Genomic DNA, 24,466 nt, shown 5'->3' with positions numbered 1-24,466 from the left:
TTAAACATAATTTTTTATGTTTAAAAAAAGTTGAAAAAATGATCTTTGTTTCTTAAACGGATTAAAACAAGCGCGCGCGAATATACTTTCTTGGAAGTTCAATTTTGCTGAAGCGAATCTTCTTCATAAACTCACCTGACACTCTCGCTACCGCTGCTCTCGTATCTCGTGCTACTGTTGGATTCCCTCCTGGTTCTCGTAATGGTGTCGCGTATCCTTTGGGACGCAGAGCAGGAGTCTCCTCCGGTTTTACGTGGCAATGCAGGAGTGGGTTCGCTTTCGCTCTCCCGAGGACTGTATCTCGAAGATCTCGTGCTCAGCGGACTCGCTTCCGGCGACAAATGCTGTCCAATAACAAGAGAAAATTTAATTAAGAATTATTATTTACAAATATAATATAAATACAATATAATAATTAATAGAAAAGATTAAAAAGATACAAATAATTTAGAATTTTTTAATATTGATTTAATTTTTTTAAAGAGTGTTAAATTTGCAATTCAATAAAAACTTACGCTTGAACAACGCTTATTCGGAGTGTCGTCGGTGTCGTCTGGATTCGAGAATTCTTCCTTGGAGAATTTTCGCCGCACCTGTTTAGCAAACAATATGCGCATGACAATATCGTGCTTAGACTTAGGATATTAAGTAACGCGATCTCGTCATGAATAATGATAAATATTGAAATTAAGTATGCGCGACAGAGCCTTCTTTCTTTTAACAAACGATGATTCATAAATATGTAATTGACATTTGCACGTGAATTACCATTTCTCAGAAAATTGTTATTTATTAGCTATTATTATTTATTATTTTTTTTAAATACATTTTAAATGTCTGAAACCATCTCTTGTCTTAAAAAAATTAAATTAAATTAAAGAAAAGTTAATACGTATGTAAAGATTTTGAAAAAAAGTTCCACAATTTATTTTTGGTCTTATATACGATCTTAAAAATATCAAATATAAAAAACTCTCCATGAAATAATGATCACTTCTCGATTGAATGATCATTAGCATAATTCTATATTTAAGAGAAAAGGCTCTCAAGTTTCGCAAAAAGATGCCGATAACACCTCCATATTTCCACACACATTCACATACGACAGCGCCCACGCGTACGATAAACAGTTCCACAAGCATATATTCACTGACCACTTGGAACTCGTCCGTCCTCTTTCCATAGCCGATCTCCAGCGGGCCCTTTCTTTCACCAATGACGTCACCTGCGTCGCTGCCGACGTCCAACAATCGATCGGCGGTGTTCCTCGTCTCCTCCTCATTATTGTTCCGCTCCTTATCGTTCTCCACAACTGACTCGAGCGATTCTGGAGTCGCCAGCAAACGCTTCTCGTTTATCACTTCCTCGCCCATGACCATCGTGTCCCGGTCTCGCATCCGCTCGTCCTGGGTGCTGTCCTCCGAGACGACGACGTCGAGCATCCTCGCGTCGTCCAGCAATATTATTTCATGCTGTTCGAGAGACGAGGCTTCGATCGCCGCCTCGTTGCTCGATGACAGTTCCTCGATGTCGTTCCTGCCGTCCTCGCACCTCGTTCTGCTCTGCTCGACTCCGACTCTCGATCTCGTTGTGCCGCCCACGTTCTCCACTCTTTCTTGCTTCTCCTGCTGCTTGCCTTTCGCGGATTCCTTGATCAGATTGGTGCCGTCTCTGCCCACGTCTTCGCGACTATTGTCGCGGCGAAAGATCCTTATTCCCAATTTGCCGGCTTCGTCCTTGCCGATGACGAGCGACGAGGACTTGGTCTCCTCCTTTCGTCCTGATTTCGATGAGTAACGAATGTCGTCCTTGCTGTCTTGCCGTTTCAATCGCTCCTCCTTGCTGCGGGAGGACAACAATTTCGGGATCAGACTCGGTACGCTTATGTCCTCGCGACTGCGACGCAAGTCATCGGTGCTTCCTCTGTATCTGCAAAATAATTATATAAAGATCAGTAACAGATTATTAATAATAGAGATTTTATATTAATTATATTATGTATAATATTAATATATATAACATTAATATATATTATATTTATATATATTGTATATATATACACAATAATATTATAAATATATAATATTATATATGATATTACTATATCTCTCGCCCTCTCTGCTATTTCTCCATCTCTACTCTTCATCATATCTCCTCTATCTATCTACTATGCTCTTCCTCATCTCTCCCTCTATGCTCTCTTCTCCCTCTCTCCTCTTCCTCTCTCTCTCTCTTCCTCTCTCTCTCTGCCTCTTCCTCTCTCTCTCCCTCTCTGCTCTCTTCTCCTCTCTCCTCTTCCTCTCGCTCCTATCTTCCTCTCTCTCTCTCTCTGCGCTTCCTCTCTCTCCCTCCTGCTCTCTTCTCCCTCTTTCCTCTCTCTCTCTGCTCCTCTCTCTCTCTCTCTCTCTCTCTCTGCTCTCTTCTCCCTCTCTCCTCTTCCTCTCTCTGCTCTTCCTCTCTCTCTCTCCTCTCTGCTCTCTTCTCCTCTCTCTCTATCCTCTCTCTGCTCTTCCTCCTCCGCTTTCTTTTCCCCCCCGCTTTCGTGAATTCGTTATTCGCGGCGTGACCAGAAAGGAGGAGAAATGATGTATACCTCTGAGGGATGAGCGATCGCTTGGGCGACTCCTGTGGACTTCGGATGTCCTCGAATTCCTTGGAGCTCCTCCTGAAAATAGGAATATTCGATTTCCTCTCGCCATGCTTCGTCGGGCTCGGTTTCGTCTCGGACGATATGAATTTCGCAAGTATCCTCGGCGGTTTTATCAGGGAGATTCTCGGGGCGTTGTGCTCCTGCGAGGACTCCTCCTGTTCCTTGCCCGATCGCTCCCTCTTCTTGCTGAATTTTCCCGCGTCCGGCGATGACACTTCGTCCTCGGATTTACCGGTCGATTTCTCGCGTTTCGTTCGTTCATTAATCGACGCGCTCTTCTCGAGCGTTTCGTCTACATTCGCGCAGTCCTCCGTGTCCTCGACGTCCTTGCAGTCCCTGTCCTCTCGCGCATCTTCGAGTTTCGACAATGTTCTATCGTCGAAGCCCGAGTCATCCAGCGGCTCTCGATAGTCTTGATGACGGGACGGCAGACTTCGATACAAGCGCAGTTCCGGGGATTTTCTCGCAGCTGACCAACGTATCGGAGGACCTTTTGGAAAAATAATTTATGTATATTATAAATTATTGAAATTTATGTATATTATAAATTAAAAAATCGGGAAAATGTCGAAATTAAATATTAATATAATTTAAATACCAATTCTAGCGATTTTATTAATTTATACTATATTCATTTCTTTATAAAACTTATATATCATAAGTTTTATAAAGAAATGAATATAGTATAAATTAATTAAATCGCTAGAATTGGTATTTAAATTATATTAATATTTAATTTTGACATTTGTTGACATTTTCTCGATTTTTAAAATTTTTGACCGCGTTATACATAAAAGATTCATCTATCAGAACGCACCATTAATCGTCCAAGCTCGTCGGATGCTACGATTTAGTATGTCTACTGGAAAGGACGATGTTTTCTCGTTCACGGATCCACTGGAAACTGGACTTTCGTACATCCACTTGTCAGTAACCAAGTGTAATTCTCTGAAAATTGAACAGGTTCAAAATTAGGTCGACGAGAAACAAAGGATGCACCGCGAAAGGTGTACATATCATTCTTTATTTTTCATCTAAAAATTCAACGTCAAGATTTACTTGACTTACTATAGCTTGCTTTTGCAATTTTATCTTACTTACATTTATATTAATTAGCAAAAAAGTTTGTATAAAATTTCATTATCTAAATTCACTAAAAAATATTACGAAATAAGAATTAACGAGACACATCATCCTTCTGATTTGTTCGATATATATATAATATAATATAAATAACTTGTTTACATCAGAATGTTTACAGCAGAATACTAATTATATTTTTTCTATACAATGCATATAATATAATGAATAAAAATACAGAATTTATTTTTATTTTAATTGTCATTGTATTTTAAAGGAAAATTAATTCCTTTTTTTTGACGTTTCGAGTTTTCAGCGAGAAAATTATTTTCAGAAAACACGCGATACACACACGAGGTTTTTATTATAGATTACCAATTATAATTTTCTCTGTGCAATAATCTAACGAGTAAAAATATAAAGTTTATTTTTATTTCAATTGTTATTCAATAATAAAGAAAATTAATTTTTTTTTATATTTCAAGTTTTCAGCGAAACAATTATATATTTCCTGAAAACATTTACACAAAACAATATATTTTAATATAATGTTTCCATCATATTAAATATACTAATTATATTTTCTCTGTACAATGTAATATAATGAGTATAAATACTGCGAGCTCATTTCTATCTCAATTGTCATCGAATAAAAAAAACTAATTTTTTTTCGCGAGAGATCTGTTTCGCGACAATTATATTAAATGACGATTCGAAGAATAGAATATATAAAAAGGCTCATGCTTTCAAAAAATGCGTCGATTTCGTTTTTTATAAAAATAATATCTTGACGTAGTTTTATGCGAATAACTGTTTCTGTATAGTTTTAGTATATTGACAATTATGAATAATTTATTACTTTCCATTAATCTTTAATTTTAAATGATGCGCTGAAGAAGGTTGAAAAAGGCAACCGAAACGTTCGAACTTTTTTGTCTAATATTTTATGTTAAAAAATTTTTTTTCCACAAATAAATATTAATAACGGAACTTAATTAGCTCTTATTGCCTTTTATATGTATATTAATTTTTTTTAACGTTTCGAATTTTTAGCGAGAAAATGTTTATTTATATTATTTTATTCCAGCGAGAAAATTATTTTAATATTGTGTAATTTTCATCACAGAGTATTAATTATATTTACTCTACGTACAATAATATATAATGAGTAAAAATATTTTATTTCAATTATTATTGAATAATAAAGAAAATTAATTCTTTTTTTTGACGTTTCGAGCTGTCAGCGAGAAAATTATTTCCAAAAGACACACGATGCAATATATTTTAATATTGTGTTTTCATTACAGAATATCAATTATATTTGCTCTATGTCCATATACAAAATAAAATAACGAGTAAAAATATTTCATTTCAATCGTCATTGAATAATAAGGAAAATCGATTTATTTTTTTGACATTTCGAGTTCTCAGCGAGAAAACGAATTCTTAAAGGCACTTACGCGATCTTGTAGCAAATGTTGCAGATCCACTCGGTCTCTTTGTCGGCCACTGCGTTTCCGATCTCGGTGCGACACTGCCTGCACACGCGGTGTCTGCAACGCGTGCACCTCGCGCCGGTGTTGTAAAATCTACCGAACGGCGCGCCGCATCGCGCGCATTTGCGTCCTTGATGGGATAGCTCGCCGCCGTTGCTGCCGGACGCCTTGAGCAGTCCCCTTCTTCTCAGGTACTGTAGATCAGCCTTCAGCCTCCTGCGAACACAAAGCCGGATGCAGGAGATCCCCCAAGTACCTTCTTCCAAGTCGCGGCCTATCGCGCTCTGAACTTCGCGGGACTCCGCGAAGAACGTCGCGGCTAAACGATTAAATAGATGCTGAAGAGTATTATTATTCAATAATAATATAAGAATTTTATTATTAAAAAAATATTGAACAATTTTACAGACTTTTGCAACTCGTTGCAATATTTCTTTCAATTCGTCCCTATTTTTATCCGTCTTATCGCGATGGTATAAATGCTGAAGAGAATCAATTTTATTATTTACAAAAATATTGAACAGTTTTACAGACTTTTGCAACTCGTTGCAATATTTCTTTTAATTCGTCCCTATTTTTATCCGTCTTATCGCGATGGAATAAATGCTGAAGAGAATCAATTTTATTATTTACAAAAATATTGAACAATTTTACAGACTTTTGCAATTGGTTGCAATATTTCTTTTAATTCGTCCCTATTTTTATCCGTCTTATCGCGATGGAATAAATGCTGAAGAGAATCAATTTTATTATTTACAAAAATATTGAACAATTCTACAGACTTTTGCAACTCGTTGCAATATTTCTTTCAATTCGTCCCTATTTTTATTCGTCTTATCGCGATGGAATAAATGCTGAAGAGAATCAATTTTATTATTTACAAAAATATTGAACAATTCTACAGACTTTTGCAATTCGTTGCAACATTTCTTTTAATTCGCTTCTATTTTTATCCGCCTCATCGCGATCGTAATTTCCTTCCGATCTTTAGTTCTTCTCGATCGCTGAATAAAAGCTAGATGAATCGAACACAAATAGCGAAACGTTATTCAAGCGTTAAACAATTCTCTCGGGCGTCGGATTTTGCGCGACCAAGTGCGACCCGCGATTTTATCGCCCGTACACGTAGTTACTTTTAATTATTGTTTGCTTGCAGCCGCGAGAACGCGGGTAATTAACGATCAGCTGCTGCGTCGTTCGTTGATGCATATATATATATATATATATATATATATATATATGTATAACCGAACGCGATTATTCATCGAACGGCAAAAACGGACGAGTTTGCGAGAGAGGTCCGAGATATATAGTATATCTCGATCGCACCGGCATGATTTCTTGTCGTCGTCGTCATCCTGGCGCTCGACTTAATGGCCGCGACTTATTCACGCAACTGACGCACGTGACGTGCCGTGTTTTCCACCATGAACAACCGTTTCATCACACTCGAGTGCGGTAGCAAAAATTGCACGCCGCCAGATTTTCTTCCTCGTTGATCGCGAATAAACACGCTGTTAACCATAGCATTAATGCATTTTTTCTACTCGCGCGCTTACACATACAGGTTTAAGGATAAAACGTGTCCGATCGGGCGAATATCGGATCCGGAAGGACAATTAGAATCAATTTTTATCAATCAGAATGAATTCTCATTCCAATTTTTTAAATTGCATTTGTGTAGACACAGAGAATTTTTTTCCTAGAATTTATCCTGAAAATTATGGTTGGAAGAATTTTATAAGAGTTTTTCTGATTGATTATTTATCAATAAAAAATATTAATATGCAATTTAGTGATTTTAAACTTGTATGTAAATTAGTGAAATTATAATAGTAAAATTAATCAAACATTACCATGATTTTCAGGATAAATTCTGAAAGAAAATTATACGAATTAAAATTTAGAGAGAAGTTGAAAACAAAATAAACTCGACACGATATCGTCTCTTATACGTACACATTTAAAGTTTATAATTATTATGCGAATTATATAATCTCTCTTTCTCTCTCGGAGAGACTATATTTTTACTCCAAATGTCACGCAGCTGACAAATGTCATTATGCAATTGATCGCGAACTTTATTCTCAGCCTCGACGAATATATATTTTCGAATTAAAATAATAAATTGAAAAGACTCTGACATATAAATATGAAAAATAAAATAATTTCAAAATCAAAATGATTAAAGAAGAAGTTACGAACAATTTTGTTGCTCCTATTTTCCTACCTGATTTTGTATTTACATTTTCAACGTATATTCCCAATAGTTTTTCATATCACAAAATCTCCTAAATAAGTAAATTATAAACGCAGAGAAACATCGTTGAGTCCTTTTAAGGAGGATAATTCAACACTGATGTATCACCGACACAAAATGCCTACCTTTTTTATTATAATATTTAATATGCACCGGGTAATCGCATTAAATCGTGACAAGAGACAGTCCGTCTTTTTAACGAGTATTTAATTGACTGGGTAATAAAATACCGTGCAATTTTTACGAATGAAGAGAAAGAAACTTTCCGAAACGATGAAACGCGACTGCGACGACTGATTGCTGTCACGATGACTCACGGACGGTCGTATCTAGGTTCCTTTTGTTATAAAAAGATTCGACGTACCACGCGCGAAAGATTGCTACATCTCATTTAATTGCCAACAACATCGCAAAGCTGTCTGTGTGCTTAGTGGGTGTTTCACCAGGTATACATGTCAAGTGTGTAAAAAAAATTAGCAAGGCTATCGCCCAAGTTTGCACGGCTAAAAGTGAGAAAACGCGACGTTTAATTTCCTTAAGAGGATGTTAACCAAGTCTGTTTTACCGATTTTAAGTTCGAGGACTTTTCTTTTTATTGACTATACAGATTGAAAAATCCTTCTCCACAATTAAAGTACTGATAATATTAAACGGGGAGCGCTGTAATTTCGTATAAAAAAATTATAAAAGTTAAAAAATTATAGTTTTTTATCGGCCTCTTGCATCAGCTCGTAACAATACTTATTTAATACACAAGTTCTGCAGTTTATTTGTGCACAAAATATGTCTCTCGCAATAGAGGTGACATGAAAGAATAATACAAAAGTAATAAAAATGAGATTAAAAGCTTGTATCAAAAGATTTTTCAATCTATATATTCAATTCAAAGTGAACCTAACCTAAGAATTTATTTTCATCAATTCTCTCCTTTTCGTACAGTTTTATTACAATGTTCATTTTGATGTATGTATGTATGTATAAATATATTTCTTATTCATGAAAAAAAATACTATATCCATAAACCGCGTTCTTGCGGTTTAGTACGTTAGAATAATGAAATGCAGTCTACTCTCCTACTTTTTGCCTTCTCTCTTTTTCTCTTCGAGTTACACTCTTTCCTTCTCTATCTCGTTTTCCAGATCGCATCGGGCACGAACAATGAATCGTGCGAGGGAATAGCAATAGACCAGCAAACGATTAGAATACCAATAAGCGTAGCCCGTCGTTCGGTCCAGGAAGAAAATTTCCATACTCGGCGATACGAGTCGCTATATATTTTGCCGGGGAAGAGAGGAAGATACGCGAGTTTCCATTGAATAATTTTACGGCGAACAGAGCCGACGACTTCGCGCCGAGAAATTCAATTTGACAACAAAGGATGCTCGGCTTCGTTAAAAAAAAAAAGACGTATGTATTATATGTATATGATAGAATTAATTAAGATGATGTTTATACATGTGTGTGCGAGAGACGAAAGATTCGTTTCACATGTATATATGTACATACATGCAGCTACGCACCTGGCCGTGTTCGTTCACTTCCGTCTCTGACAGTCGAGAAAACTCATTGCGAACAGTCATTGCGCTCGCATCCGGCGATATAACAGGATGGCGTCTCAAACAGAATCGAATCTCGCGATTGAGATATTATATAATTCGTCATCTACACTTTATTTAAGCCGAAAGTGCATTTTTTTTACAATAATTTGTGTAAAAAGTTCTTGTAGACTATATTTTTATATTGTTTTTTTTTCTTCAGATACACTAATTTAATTAATACACAATGTACCAAAAATGTGGAGCATATTTTCATGAAAATGAGCAAAAAAATTCATATAAATATATGTATGTTTAAAAATACTTCATTTTCGCGTTATATCAATCATGTTTGAAGTTTGAGGTAATTATAAAGCATGCATATTATTTAATTTTTAAAATGGTAGGAAATAATTTTCACATCTCAGAATAATTCATTTTCAAGCAAAATAAGCAAATTATTTTCCAAAAATGCATCTGTCTAATGTCTTGGTAGGATAAAAGCATCAATTAAGCAATCATTTTTTTATATATATTTATATGACATTTTTTGTTCATTTCGATGAGTAGAAAATACTTCTAAAATAGCATTTTGTTACATCCTATATTAAAAAAATTAATAAAAAAGAAGAAAGCTATTTTGAAGAGCGATATCAATGGAATTAATATCAATTTTTGTTAATTAGAGGTATAAATTAAGAGCAAATTTCACACATAATGAGTACGTTTTATCACGAATACAAAAGAAGATATGGAAGAAATGGATAAGATACGAGGAAGATAAATAAAAATGAATAAAATGGCGCACTTTTTTCTTATCTATACTTGAACCTCGGCTGAAGAAGTAGACGCGTTCGATTGCGTAAAATATGAGCGCTTCGCATTAACGCGGAATTTAAACGTGAATAGGCGTGCACATCCGGTTACTCACTGCCATTTCTGAAGAACAAGATACGCTTAAAAGACGAACTGTACCGGTTGAAAGCAATCACGCCGGCGCCAACCTATTTAATGCGTTTTCGCTTCGCGATAAAACATTTTCCTCGGTCTTTTGCATCGCGTAATATACGAGGAAGAATCAGCTGTGAACCTGGTGACATTTAAAAAATTCATTTTTTTAATATAGAAAATAATAGCATTTGTAGTTGCTTGTAACAAAAATTTCGTTTGTAGTTTTATCAACTAAAAAATAAAAAATAAGTCTAAAAAATGTCAATTTTTCACATCTTAAATTTCGATTGCAATTGCTATAAAGAATTACAAACAAGTCTGAATCACCTGGAAAAAGCAGATTTGATGAATCTTTAAAATTGACAAATTTCACTCTTGACCATTTCTTTAAATAATTGCAATTTTTAAACCATGCAACTACAAACGAAACGAAAATTACTACAAACGATTTTAAAAAAGACTACATAAGTGGATTTGAAAAATCTTAAAGTCGGGTGCTGGTCGTTTTTTTATTTTGTAATTTATAAAACTACAAATAAAATTATTGTTACTTCAAATCATTTTCCGCATTAAAAAATTAATTTTTTAAAAGTCGAGTGCCGGGTTTACATAGCTGGAAAAATCATCTGAAAGCAACGAATCAATCACATTTCTCTGCATTTGACAATAACTAAAGGTGGGACTTATACTGAATTTATCTTCTCTATTTTTGTATGCGTTTCTAAATAAATTTAAATTCGTATAATTTATAACATATAAATTTTCTCATTGTAATAACAAGTGAGTTTGGAATTTTCTTTCCAATTTTCCTATCTCATTCTTTCACATAAAAGATATGAATCATAAAAGATATGAATAATTTTCCTTGCACTATTTCAACAAGAATCTATAAAGTATAACTCGTAAAACATTTTGAATAAATACATTTAATATTATTATAATGTCTTCGTTTATGACGACATCGAATATAAACGTAATTAGAAAGATGAGAGATAAACTAATGACCTGATAAATAAAACTAATAAGCAGACACATAAAGAGGGATGTCACGCTTCCATCTAAGCAATAAAAGTAAATGTTTAAAAAAAAATGATAAAAAAATAACACCGAAGCGAACGACGACAAGTATATATAAAATTCCCACAAAATTTTCAATCTTCCCGATTTATATCCTTACTATCATTCGGATCCCCGTTAAAGCCTCGACGGACGTTCACTCGACGCGTATCCACACAATCGCAACCGCACTGCACTCGATGTATACACACTCAACTCAAAGCACCGATGACAGACCGGATTCGCGTAGACGTACCTAGGTCACTTCGGGGCACCAGTTTCGGACCGATCGATCGGTAAGTGTCGTCATCAGGGCCTCAAGGGCCCGGAATTCAGAAAGAGGGCACGCGCTCGAATCACACAACCGAATAATCCGTGCAATCGGCGGATTATTCGAGAGGAAAACGCGAGAGTGGTCCAGCCGCGAGAACACCTCGCGAGAGCTCGGCTCGTCGCGATCTCGCCGATCGACGACGGGGCCCGCGCGGTCGATGGGGCCCCTCGGTACGCTTCGTCTCACTTCGCCGAGACTCGTTCTCCGGGCCCCCAGCTAGCGGGGGCGTGACTGGACGTACATTAGACGACAATAATGCCTCTCCGTCTCTCTCTCTCGTGGTAAATGACGTTTAACCACAAATGACGTTGGCCTAATATGGCCTTTCCGTTCGATTTCCAGCGCAATCGACCCGATTCGAATTTTCCGTAAGAATTTCCACGGAATTTTCTCGACCCTCAATTTTGGAGAACGCAAACGACAGATCAAAGTCGACTAGAAAATATATATAAAAAAAAGAGAAATAATATCTAAAGAAGCCCGTTTGATTTCCATCACGATCGGCCCGATTTGAATTTTCCGCAAGGATTTCCACGGAATTTTCTCGACCCTCAATTTTGGAGAACGCAAACAACAGATCAAAGTCGACTAGAAAATATATATAAAAAAAAAGAAATAATATCTAAAGAAGTCCGTTTGATTTCCATCATGATCGGCCCGATTTGAATTTTCCGCAAGATTTCCACGGAATTTTCTCGACCCTCAATTTTGGAGAACGCAAACGACAGATTAAAGTCACTAGAAAATATTAAAAAAAAAAAAAGAAGAAATAATATCCAAAGATCGTTCAATTTTCATCGCGATCGATCCGAATTTTCCGTAAGAATTTTCACGGAATTTTCTCCTAAATTTTGGGGAACGCAAATGACAAATCAAAGTTGATTAAAACACATTTCAAAAAAAGGAAATAATATCTAAAAAAGCATCCTGGATGATCCGTTCAATTTCCATCACGGTCGATTTGAATTTTCCATAAGAATTTCCACGGAATTTTCTCGTCCCTCAATTTTAGAGACCGGTAACGTCAAATCAAAGTCGATTAAAAAATATATAAAAAAAAAAAGAAATAATATCTAAAGAAGCATCCTGGATGATCCGTTTAATTTCCATCACGGTCGATTTGAATTTTCCGCAAGGATTTCCACGGAATTTTCTTGACCCTAAATTTTTGGGGAACGCAAACGACAGATCAAAGTCGATTAAAACATATTAAAAAAAAAATAATATCTAAAAGAGCATCCTGGATGATTAGTTCGAATTTTCCACAAGAATTTCCACGGAATTTTCTCATCCCTAAATTTTGGAGAACGCAAACGACAGATTCAAAGTCGACTAAAAAATATTAAAAAAAAAGGAAAGAAATAATATCTAATGAAGCATCCTGGATGATTTACATATCCTTCGCGATCGCGGAGGAAGTTTGAACGTGGGAGGACAGATTCGTATCGGCTCATTAATCATCGTAATCTCGTTACGGATGCTGTACCATAAAGGCGCGTCTAATTGTTAATCGATACGTTTCTCGGAGACGCATCAGGAAGAGTAACTATAACTACTTTGTATATACGTATGTACAGCATGGATTTATGTGAAAACAAGTGTTATCCGGTTATCAGACTTAAAAGATAAGGATAATCTATTACATCGACGTTCGTAAATATTTGTATCAGTGTACAGGCGGCTATAAAATTCGTGTTGCATAACATATCGATGTCAATATCGATGGTGATTTACGGAAACGAAGTATCATAAAATTGGGTTAAATTTGTTGGGTTTCTTACACTCGATTGCTAAACAGGGTTATCAACAGTTTCCACGCCGGTGTTTCTACGCGCGATAAGAACCTAATAAGCAGCTTTAACTGAAAACATTTTAGTATGAGAAATGTTTAAAAAAAGCTACAAAACAGTTTAGAATGAAATGAGAAAGAAACGTCAACAAATTAAAATCAATATATATTAATGAAATATAAATTTAAGAGAATAGTAAAATTAATAAAAATAAATTCGAATATTTTAGTTTTTTTCGAAGAAATATGCCTTTGAAAGATCAGATTCGCAATGAAATATAAAAATATAGAAATAGAAGAGAAGGGAGGAATTATAGGCTACATTTATAATACCTCATCACAAATAATTATGTATGTATATTCTGAAAAGTATTATAATTCATATAAGCATATGATGTGAATAGAGTACTTTTTCCAGCAAAATCAACTTCGTAGAAAGTGAAAGTTAAAAGAAAGGAAAAAGGATGAGGAAGGTGAAAAGATCTAGGATCACGTAGGAGTTAAAAGCATAATTAATACGTAGCATCGAATAACACGGTAAAGTAGAATGAACAAAATTAGCTTGAAATATTTTTTAATCCTTAATTGACCCTTCTCTTCTTACCACAACTTTGAAATAATAGAAACTTGTCATTTGCTTTATTCAAATGATACTCCGTCTTAGAAATTCAATGGAAAGAGGGAAATCAGGTCGCGCGGGTCAATATCTGAATATGGAGTATCATGTCTCGAGGATGACGAAGACGTTTTTTATACGCGTAACTACAAAATCTGGAGCGGAAAAGAAGAAAAGAAAAATAATTAGCAAGAAAGAAGTACTTGTGTGGCCTGTCATTCGCGAAACAATAATTTTCCCGCCATTATGTTAATTAAAATTGCCAGGAATGCGTCACAGGAATGTTGTGCTACTGAATCGGTCGGAACGTAAATTAGTATCCCGCTTTGTGCAATAAAGGGCAAATTGCGCAATTATACAAGGACAAGTCTTCTATTTATATACACTTAATTATAACTACGTATGAGATGACAAAATTCGAGTCAGAAGAAATACGATAAGCAAAAGAGTGTAGATGACAGGAGAGTCGACAGAAATTATCATATGCGGACGTTATCTTAATGAAAAGATAAGCGTATATAATTAAGAAAAGTTTATTCTAGGATGCGAACGATGCATTATAATACAAAAAATACAATTTATATTATTTTTATTATTCATATAGTTACGGTGACTATCCGGTCTTTATTTTAGAGGACACTCCTTTATTTCAAATAATTATCCATTAGATTTATTCATTTTTCAATTTTGTTCTTTATTTTTAAAATTTTATTTTTTATTTTTTATTTAGCGTTTTAACGTCTAAGGTATATTATAGCAGAAAACAACCTATTTAAAAAACCAAAGATTTTGTTTCAATATAGTCGAATCAGTTTCAAACTATAAGAATACGTAAACTTTTGATAGTCACATAATTACTTTTTTTTTGCTCATTGATCTTCACTTTGGTCGCAAACTGATTTGTAACTACGTTGACACAAAATCTTAAAATTTTCAGATTTGTTCTTTATTTTCTTTCAGAAAATCTGATCACCGAATTCATAGTCTCTGTACTATTTCTCTTTAGCCCAAAGACTCCCTCCTTTTTTTGACTATCTTCCTAAAATTTTCTGAATATTTTCCGAAGAAATGCACCGTGGAGCACGAATAACGTCTATATTTCTTCCGTTTCTCTATACTTCATTTGCTACACACCTTCGCGACTCGGTTTAACTTGCGCAACTGCGAATCGAGCGCGAGTCACGTGCGGGGTCGAGTCTCTCGCGACAGCAAAGTCCGCCTGAGGCACGTCAAAATATCGTCACGTTCGGTGCGTCGACCCTGCCTTGGCCGAGCAGAAGAAGCGGGACCAGGACAGGTTCGCCAGAAACGCTTTTCGTTGCATCGCGTTCGTGCTCGCGACGCGATGCTTCGGCAACAGAAATGGCGAATTCCCCCCGAAGTCGGAGAGACACACGGTAGGTAGGTAGGTAGGTAGGTAAGGTATGTATGTGCATGAACGCGCGCGCCGGAAGAACCGTTACTCAACCTTAAGGTTTAAGGTCCGTTCTCCAAGTAATCCGCGAGCCTATTTGATACCGGACATTCGCGCGGATTTCCGCGTTCCTCGCTCCATTTTGCCATCTTCGGTCACTCTTATCTCGAGGCAAAATGATGAAAGGTCCTTTGAATAATAAGCGAAGAAGTATACGAAGTAAATTTTGTATTTGCCTAATTAAGGTAGGATCCTTTAAAAAAGCTTTTGTCATTTTGGCTTGATTAGAAAGATCGAAGATGCCAAAAATCGAAAAGCCTTTATTTGATATAAAGGATCTTTTATAAAGGATCCTTTAAGGACTCGAATCAAAATAACTAAAGGTCCTTTAAAAAAAGATCCTTTATATCAAATAAAAGATTTTTTAAGTTTTAAGGATTCGAATTTTACATCTTTGATTTCTCTAATCAAACCAAAATGATAAAAGGTCCTTTGAATAATAAGCGAAGAAGTATATGAAGTAAATTTTGTATTTGCGTAATTAGGGTAGTGTCCTTTAAAGGAGCTTTTGTCATTTTGGCTTGATTAGAGAGATCGAAGATGCAAAAATCGAAAAGCCTTTATTTGATATAAAGGATCTTTTATAAAGGATCCTTTAAGGACTCGAATCAAAATAACTAAAGGTCCTTTAAAAAAAGATCCTTTATATCAAATAAAAGATTTTTTAAGTTTTAAGGATTCGAATTTTACATCTTTGATTTCTCTAATCAAACCAAAATGATAAAAGGTCCTTTGAATAATAAGCAAAGAAGTATACGAAGTAAATTTTGTATTTGCCTAATTAAGGTAGGATCCTTTAAAGGAGCTTTTGTCATTTTGGCTTGATTAGAGAGATCGAAGATGCAAAAATCGAATAGCCTTTATTTGATATAAAGGATCTTTTATAAAGGATTTTTTAAGGACTCGAATCAAAATAACTAAAGGTCCTTTAAAAAAAGATCCTTTATATCAAATAAAAGATTTTTTAAGTTTTAAGGATTCGAATTTTACATCTTTGATTTCTCTAATCAAACCAAAATGATAAAAGGTCCTTTGAATAATAAGCGAAGAAGTATATGAAGTAAATTTTGTATTTGCGTAATTAGGGTAGTGTCCTTTAAAGGAGCTTTTGTCATTTTGGCTTGATTAGAGAGATCGAAGATGCAAAAATCGAATAGCCTTTATTTGATATAAAGGATCTTTTATAAAGGATTTTTTAAGGACTCGAATCAAAATAACTAAAGGTCCTTTAAAAAAAGATCCTTTATATCAAATAAAAGATTTTTTAAGTTTTAAGGATTCGAATTTTACATCTTCGATTTCTCTAATCAAACCAAAATAATAAAAGGTCCTTTGAATAAGCGAAAAAGTATAAAAAATAAATTTTGTATTTGCCTAATTAAGGTAGGGTCCTTTAAAGGAGCTTTTGTCATTTTGGCTTGATTAGAGAGATCGAAGATGCAAAAATCGAAAAGCCTTTATTTGATATAAAGGATCTTTTATAAAGGATCCTTTAAGGACTCGAATCAAAATAACTAAAGGTCCTTTAAAAAAAGATCCTTTATATCAAATAAAAGATTTTTTAAGTTTTAAGGATTCGAATTTTACATCTTTGATTTCTCTAATCAAACCAAAATGATAAAAGGTCCTTTGAATAATAAGCGAAGAAGTATACGAAGTAAATTTTGTATTTGCCTAATTAAGGTAGGATCCTTTAAAGGAGCTTTTGTCATTTTGGCTTGATTAGAGAGATCGAAGATGCAAAAATCGAATAGCCTTTATTTGATATAAAGGATCTTTTATAAGGGATCTTTTAAGGACTCGAATCAAAATAACTAAAGGTCCTTTAAAAGATCCTTTATATCAAAGAATCCTTTATATTAAATAAAAGATCTTTTAAGCTTTAAGGATTCGAATTTTGCATCTTCGAATTCTCTAATCAAGCCAAAATGATAAAATCTTTTAAAGGACCTTTTATTATTTTAGCTTGATTAAAGAGATCGAAGATGTAAAAATCGAGTATCCTTTATTTGATATAAAGGATCAAAAAATCTAAGGACTCGATTTCTTAAGGGCTAAAATAACAAAGTCTTTTAAAAGATCTTTTATATCAAAGGATCTTTTGTATGAAATAAAGGATCCTTTAAATATTTAATTTTTGCATCTTCGATCTCTCTAATCAAGTCAAAATGATAAAAGGTCCTTTGAATAATAAGCGAAGAAGTATATGAAATAAATTTTCTATTTGCCTAATTAAGATAGAATCCTTTAAAAAATCTTTTATTTTTTATTTGATATAAAGGATCAAAGGATCTTTTATATAAGATCCTTTGGGGTCTCGATTTCTTAAGGACTCAAACCAAAATAACAAAAGATCCTTTAAAAGATTCTTTACATCAAAGGATCCTTTACATCGAATAAAGGAGATCCTTTATATAAAAAAATGACTATATCTTAATTAGAAAATTTATAGTTTCTTCAAATGTTATTTTTTTTTATTAATTAGAAAAATACTAAATTAATTCCCAACAATTGTTACGTATCACATATATGACTCGAATAACGTGAGCTTCAGGATGGATTCGAGATAAAAATCAATTTATTGTTCAGAAAAGGAACGTTCTCCAGGCACTCTGGTAATGAGAGTCCCCTCTTAACGCGACTTCGCACAGTCGGGATATATTCGTAGCCCAATATAACTCGCGTTTACTCGCGTGATATAACGAAGCGTCGAATATTATGCGCGAGTACACACACACACAGACATACACACATTGTGCTCGCTCTTTCCACCTTCGTGTGAAAGCGCCATTCCGGCTGAGCGGCTTCGCGAGACACAGAAAGACGAGACTCGTTCACACGAGGGGTCACAGCTAGCCCCAAGGGAGCAGTCATTGACATTGGTGGAAGAGCGAGGTGGAGAAAGGAAAGAAGGTGAAAAAGAGAGAGACGGACTACAGTATCTCCATCGAGGAACGTGACTAATATGGCGTGTGTCTGTGTGTCCCCCATATAGTGTCTTTATACGTCGTCTTCTCTCCGATTTCTTCGTCGCGAAGGTAAATAGCCCTGATCTCTCGTTCGCATAAAACGACGATGAGGAGAGAAAGAGAGATACAAGAGGAAAATTAATTCCACCGGTTAATGTCAAGTCATGAATATAAGTCGAGAGTTTCCTCTCTGAGAAATTTCCCTCTCCAATCTCGCTTTTTTCCTTTCTTCGTCGAAGGAAATCTAATGCAGGATGATTGAAGAGGTGGAGAACCTGCTTATTGATTGACGCCACAATCGTGACATTACGAAATCATTTTTAATATATAATTTTACTTTTTCTTCTCTCTCGTCGTCGTCTCTCTACGGATCGAGCTCGGATAAACTTAATGAGAGAGTTTATCGATTAGGCTCGCGATCTCTTAGGATGTTTACTGCGTTAAGTGGAGGCGCGAAATAGCGATTTTCGATATTAACAATTAAAGGCCCGTAAGAGAGAGAGAGAGAGAGAGCATGAGATGTGTGGCAAGTCCGGAGGGTCGAAATTACACGTGCTGCACCTATGCTGTAATATTAGCAAATTACACGGCGGAGTTGCATTATAAACGAAGAGATGCAAGAATGTGTCTAATTACACGCTCGTTCCGCCACGAAGAGTCGCTTAAGCGGAAGATTATCCGCTGTTGAAACTCCGTGAAATGCTCGAGAAAGAAAATACACGTGTGTGTCGTTCTTGTTACACATTCACCACTGATCCAATAATTCTATTGACATAATAATTTATCGATATCTTGTATCGATAGAATTGAAAAATAAAATTCTTCAATACCCTGTGTCTTCGTAAAATTTAAATTAAAAGTTTGAACTTTTAAAATTGCAAAATTTAAAGTTGTTCTCTATACCTTCTAAATGATTAAATATAAACTCCTTCTTCAAAGATTTGCTCAACATTATTTGTAAATGATTCTACGTTTCGCAACAATCACGATTTTGTACAGTCATTCGTGCAACAGGTGCATGACATGTGGATTCGATCTTTCATCACACCTCCCGATAGCGAGTACCTGAATATAAATCACGAATTTGCGAATTACTTACAAACATTAAACATTCGGAAAAACATCAACAAACTGTCTTAAAAAATAAAAATAAATTAAATTAAAATTAATTAAACTTTGAAAAAATAAATTATTTTTACTTGAAAAAATAAATTATTTGTCATTTTTTGCGCACACATTACATCTCTCTCGAAAAAATTAAATTCCGCGTATGAAAAAAATATAATTAACCGTTCTCTATCAGACTTGTCATATAAACATTGCCACGATTAATACTACGCATTCTACTTTTAGCGTGAGAAATTAAGATCGTAACTTGGTGGCAGATAACGATTCATATTTGCCGAGGCAAGTAACGGAAAGGAATAAATACATTCATAATCCGCTTCGCGAATAGAGCAAAGCGAACGAGATACTTTGCTTAGACGACAGAGCAATTCCGGATAACGTCGAAACTGGTTTTGCGAGAATGACGGCGATTTGACGACGGTATTCGACAGTTGCTGTCAAGTTGACTGCCTGTTCATCAGACTTTACTGCTACGATAACAAGTAGAAAGTGTAACGCAAATAGCGCTGATAAAGCGCTTACGTTGCAAGATGTGCGAGTAAATAAAAATAAAAATTGAAATCATAATCGAATCGATTCAGTTTCAGCTGAAGACAATTTGGTCGCAGATTTTTTAAATGCCAATCCTGTGGTTTACAAAATTACAGAGCATTTCTATATTTCTATCGATTTTCATTATTCTTCTAATTAAAAAAGACGATTTGGAAAAGAGAAGCAATCTTTTTAAAATAAAAGACATTTTGAAAATATTTTAATACACGTATCTTTAAAATTGTTATTAAAAAAAGATTAGATAAAAATTTTTTATATTCCATGATTTATAAAAACAGAAAAATTAATTTATTAAATTTTTATAAAAATAATTGACATAAGATTGCGAATTTTTTCGCAATTTTCTTTTTTTTTTTAGATTGGAGCAAAGTGCTGAAAAACGAAGTATTTTATAACATGTAATATAATGCATTCACCAAAAACGTAATAAGTGTACAAAACGATTCATATGCAAATTAGCAATAGCTAATTAATTGATCAGAAGATTTTCGAATAAGATAAATTTCGTGCAAATGCAATGCTAAAATATTTCATTTACATATATATCAAAAGAACAGATTCAATGATGATTGCGTGCCAAATTAAGAAGACATTCCCCCAATTACGAAATTGTAAGTAAATATAAAAATATGGCACAAATATATATAGCAAAAATCATTAAGTAATAATAAGTCACAGAAAAGATATAAATAAATAAATTGAAATATCACATATACACATATTCCATTGAACAGAAATTATACATTGCGTTCTTTTGAGAATGAAAAAAAGGAAAATAAAAAATAAAAAAGATAACATATAATCATCCTATCAATCATCTGAATAACTCATCTTCAAACATAAATAAATCTATCGTGCTAATAAATATCTCGCGCTAAGGAATGCGGTTTCCTCCCGTTTATCCGTTATGAAATTTTTCCACGCTTAGTCGTTTTTTCTCTTCATTTTATTCGAGTCAAAAATTCCTGCTGCTCTTAACAACCCACCATTTATCTGCAATATGAAACGCATGATCAGATGTCCGAATATGACACGACTGTTACTCCCAACGAGCACCTTCACCAGCGTCAAATATTTTGACCGACTATACTCCAATTTAATTGAAAATATGTCTAAAAATCATGTGCAAAGACGCATATCTAAAATGTATAATTTTCTTTTAAATAATTTTTAGATACATCTCTTAATTGTTTTTACAATATAATTTGATTTTAAAGAATAATTTTTAGAGACATTTATAATAAAAGAGAGAACATAGATGAATATTAATTTTTATCTTACGATATATATTGTAAAATAAAAATTAATATTCACCCACGTTTTTTTATTGCATAAATATCTAAAAATTATTCTTTAAATTAATTTTTTCCGAGTATGTTTTTACTTATTTAAATTATATTGGAAAACAGCTGAACTGTGTCTAAAGTGTCTAAAATGCTTCTTCTTTTGAAATCATCTTTTCAGCTAGAAGAAATAATAATGAAATACTGTCATTTTATCACCATAGGAATGATATTTAAAAAATCTGTGACTTAATTTTCTTCTTCAGCTGAATTTACATAATCGAATCGATTCGTCTTATATTATATATAATATTTACAATTTTTTCTATCTTACTGCAAAGTGAACGAGAAGCCCTATAGTTTTATCGTAATTTTCACCATAAAAAAATATGAAACCGGTTACTTGAACCAGCCGATAGCTACTAAAACTGCAGCCTATCTACAGGATCTAATTTTTCTGACAATCCTTAAATGTCTTCCAGCTTTCTCTTCTCAGACTTGGAGGATTTTAAAAATTTCAGCTTGACATTTTAAAGATATACCTACGTTATTTAATTCGTCATATATTTTTTCTCTCGAAAAACCAAGAAATGTGTAGGAATTTTCAAGACTAAAAGACGCATGCAATCACCGTAACAAATCTTCGCTCGATAACCTTCGTCCACTTATCCTTGAAACCCTGTACACCATATTTCATCGATTCCCGACTCGGGGAAAGGCCCTTCACCGCGCGAAGAATGCACAAGCCGAAAAATAAATCTTAAGGGAGAGAGAAAGATAGCACGAAATTACCTCTGGTCTTCATCAGCTCCCTGCTGCACGATGTGGACCACATCCGTCGTGGACATCCTTTCGACACTCGCCACGCGCACCCGACGATCACCGATGGCACATTCTGTCGTTTTCTCACCGTCAAACCCTTATTGGATTCGAAGAATTTCCTTCCCAAGACGAATTCGCGAGTGTCTCCTTCACGCACGTGTGTTTGCCAGGCCAGGCCGGGTTAAACGCCTGGTGTCCAGTCTGGCTGGCGCCCGTCAAGGCTACCGGAGCCACCAAGAGAGAAAAAGAGAAAGACACAAAGAGGTAGCGAGCGAAAGAGCGATTCCTTTAAGGGGTTCGCTCTTGATCCACGAGGCCAGAATCCTGGTTCTGGTCTAACTCCAGGACGACGATGCCGCAGATGGGTGCAGGAGGTGGAAGCAGAAGAAGAGACACCACGAGGAGCCACGCACACCACACACGACTGGCGAACACCACCTCACTGACTGAGGTAGTCCCCGGACGAGTGTCGCGCTGCGGCTGCTCGTCGCTCTTACCTGTGCACGCGCACGCACGTACAGATATCTTTTTTCACCTGCCTGGGCTACGTGTGAGCACGTATCTGTGTATGTGTGGGTCGCCTGTAAACTGGTGCGGCGTGTTCTTTGCATGCTGCCCGTTTATGTGAAAGGTGTGTTGTGGGTGAGTGTGTAACTCTGTGTGTGTGTGCCTGCCGTATTCTTTTCCTTCTACCTGCCTGCACGCATACACGTACGAAAGGTTTGGGTGTGTGCGGAGAACTGGCATAGCATGTTTCTCGCCTCTGTATGCGTTTGTGTGGAACGTTGTCTGTCTGTCTTCTCTCTATCTGTCTATCTAATGCGCAAACATTTTTATAACGTTTCGGCTAATAAACGTCTCATTAGATTTTACTGAGCTCTTACGTGTGATTTTTTTTAATTGAACATATATCCAAAAGATGTTCGGAGAACATCCTGAGGATGTTGGGATGTTGCGCTGTTAGGGTAAAAATTCTTTTTATACTCATTAGATATGAAATTCAGAAATGCGTTTAATTGAATTTTAATTTAGTATTTTTTTATTGGATTTATAATCCCTCGGATATCTGGGGATGTCCAATCTCGTCGTACAACACTTCGCAAGACACGAATAGATGATACGATATTTTTGCATGTAGCGGTGCCGCGTGTTCTTTTCCTTTATTTGCAGACGATAATACGATACTTGATCGTATGTATTTATGTATGTATGTATGTATGTATGTAAGTACTGGTGCGCCATGTTCTCTTCCTTCTCTCTTATATATACACAGACAAACATACATAGAATTCTTTCGATTGTGTGTGTAAAAACGTGCATTTGTGTGACGTCGTTTTACCTGTTCCATTGGTATCGAAGAGAGGTCACGTGTATATAAGTATATGTATGTGTAAGCGTACCGTATAATGTGAGGGATCAGTGATGTATGACGGAATTGGACATCCTGAGAAATCCCAGGAATTTTATCAAGACAATATTAAAATAAAATGAAAAATATACTTCTTCAGTGAATTTAATTCATCGTTCTTCATGGAGTTTAATTTTCTAATAATACTACGTAAAGAATTTTTAATTGAAAAGAAATCTCGTATATCCGAGCAAGAAGATTTAATAAGACATTAGCTCTAAAAGGCTATAAAAATTTTATAATAAAATTTTTTTAATGCATTTTTCATTAACAGATTTTTTTCCTTAAGTTCATTAGAATTTGATTGTTTATTTTCCATTAAAAATTAATTAATGTAATTCACAAATTGTCATCCTTCCTGATCTGATATCCCGACGATATATAAGTTGCATCGATGATCGCGTTCGTGACGTCAATGTATCATGGAGTTATTCGCTTTTTTCCTACGAAACGCCTGGAGGCGAATATTAGAATAATTTGAATAACTGCCAGAGGAAAAGCGAGCAATGTCACAGGAAATAATATCTAACTACGCGTTTCCATCGAGCCTGCGGTCAATGTTATTGCTGTAATTTCCCTCGTGATTCACCCGCATATATATATAAAACTATATATATTATATATTGTTCTATAACATCAATAAAATACCTTGAAAATAAAATCATGGTAATCGTGGGACAATATAGTAGTGGAAAAATTTTTATAAGAGTTTCTCTGATATTTACTACAATGAAAAATATTAATATCTACCACAATAAGATATAAAAAATATGTTCGATTAATTTTACTATATATATATATATATATATATATATATATATATATATAGTAAAATTTATTATGTATACATATTAATATTTTTTATTTTGGTAAATATTAATCAGAGAAATTTTTATAAAATTCTTGTAACACCATATTGTCCTATGATTACCATGATTTTCATAAATTCTAACAAAAGAGAAGATTCTCTTTGCGAAATTATTTTTCATAACTTTTTTTGCAATAAATGACAAATTAAATACGATAAATACATAGCACGGAAACGTTAAGTAAAAATGATGAA

At 34.7% G+C, this 24,466-nt stretch overlaps 1 protein-coding gene across 1 annotated transcript in view; it reads right to left on the bottom strand.

The window, feature by feature from the left end:
• LOC114944217 (uncharacterized) overlaps nt 1-24,466 on the bottom strand; it is a 70,155-nt gene that overhangs the window by 42,682 nt on the left and 3,007 nt on the right. Inside the window, 6 exon segments of the mRNA XM_029320021.2 lie at nt 136-344; nt 516-593; nt 1,155-1,929; nt 2,594-3,140; nt 3,468-3,598; nt 5,191-5,442. Coding sequence (XP_029175854.2) covers nt 136-344; nt 516-593; nt 1,155-1,929; nt 2,594-3,140; nt 3,468-3,598; nt 5,191-5,442 — 1,992 coding nt within the window.

This window comes from Nylanderia fulva, unplaced genomic scaffold (genome assembly GCF_048542155.1).
Source record: "Nylanderia fulva isolate GAGA-0341 unplaced genomic scaffold, ASM4854215v1 Scaffold20, whole genome shotgun sequence".
Classification (NCBI taxonomy): domain Eukaryota; kingdom Metazoa; phylum Arthropoda; class Insecta; order Hymenoptera; family Formicidae; genus Nylanderia; species Nylanderia fulva.
Note: the sequence above shows the minus strand (reverse complement) of the source record. Positions and strands in the feature narration are given on the sequence as shown.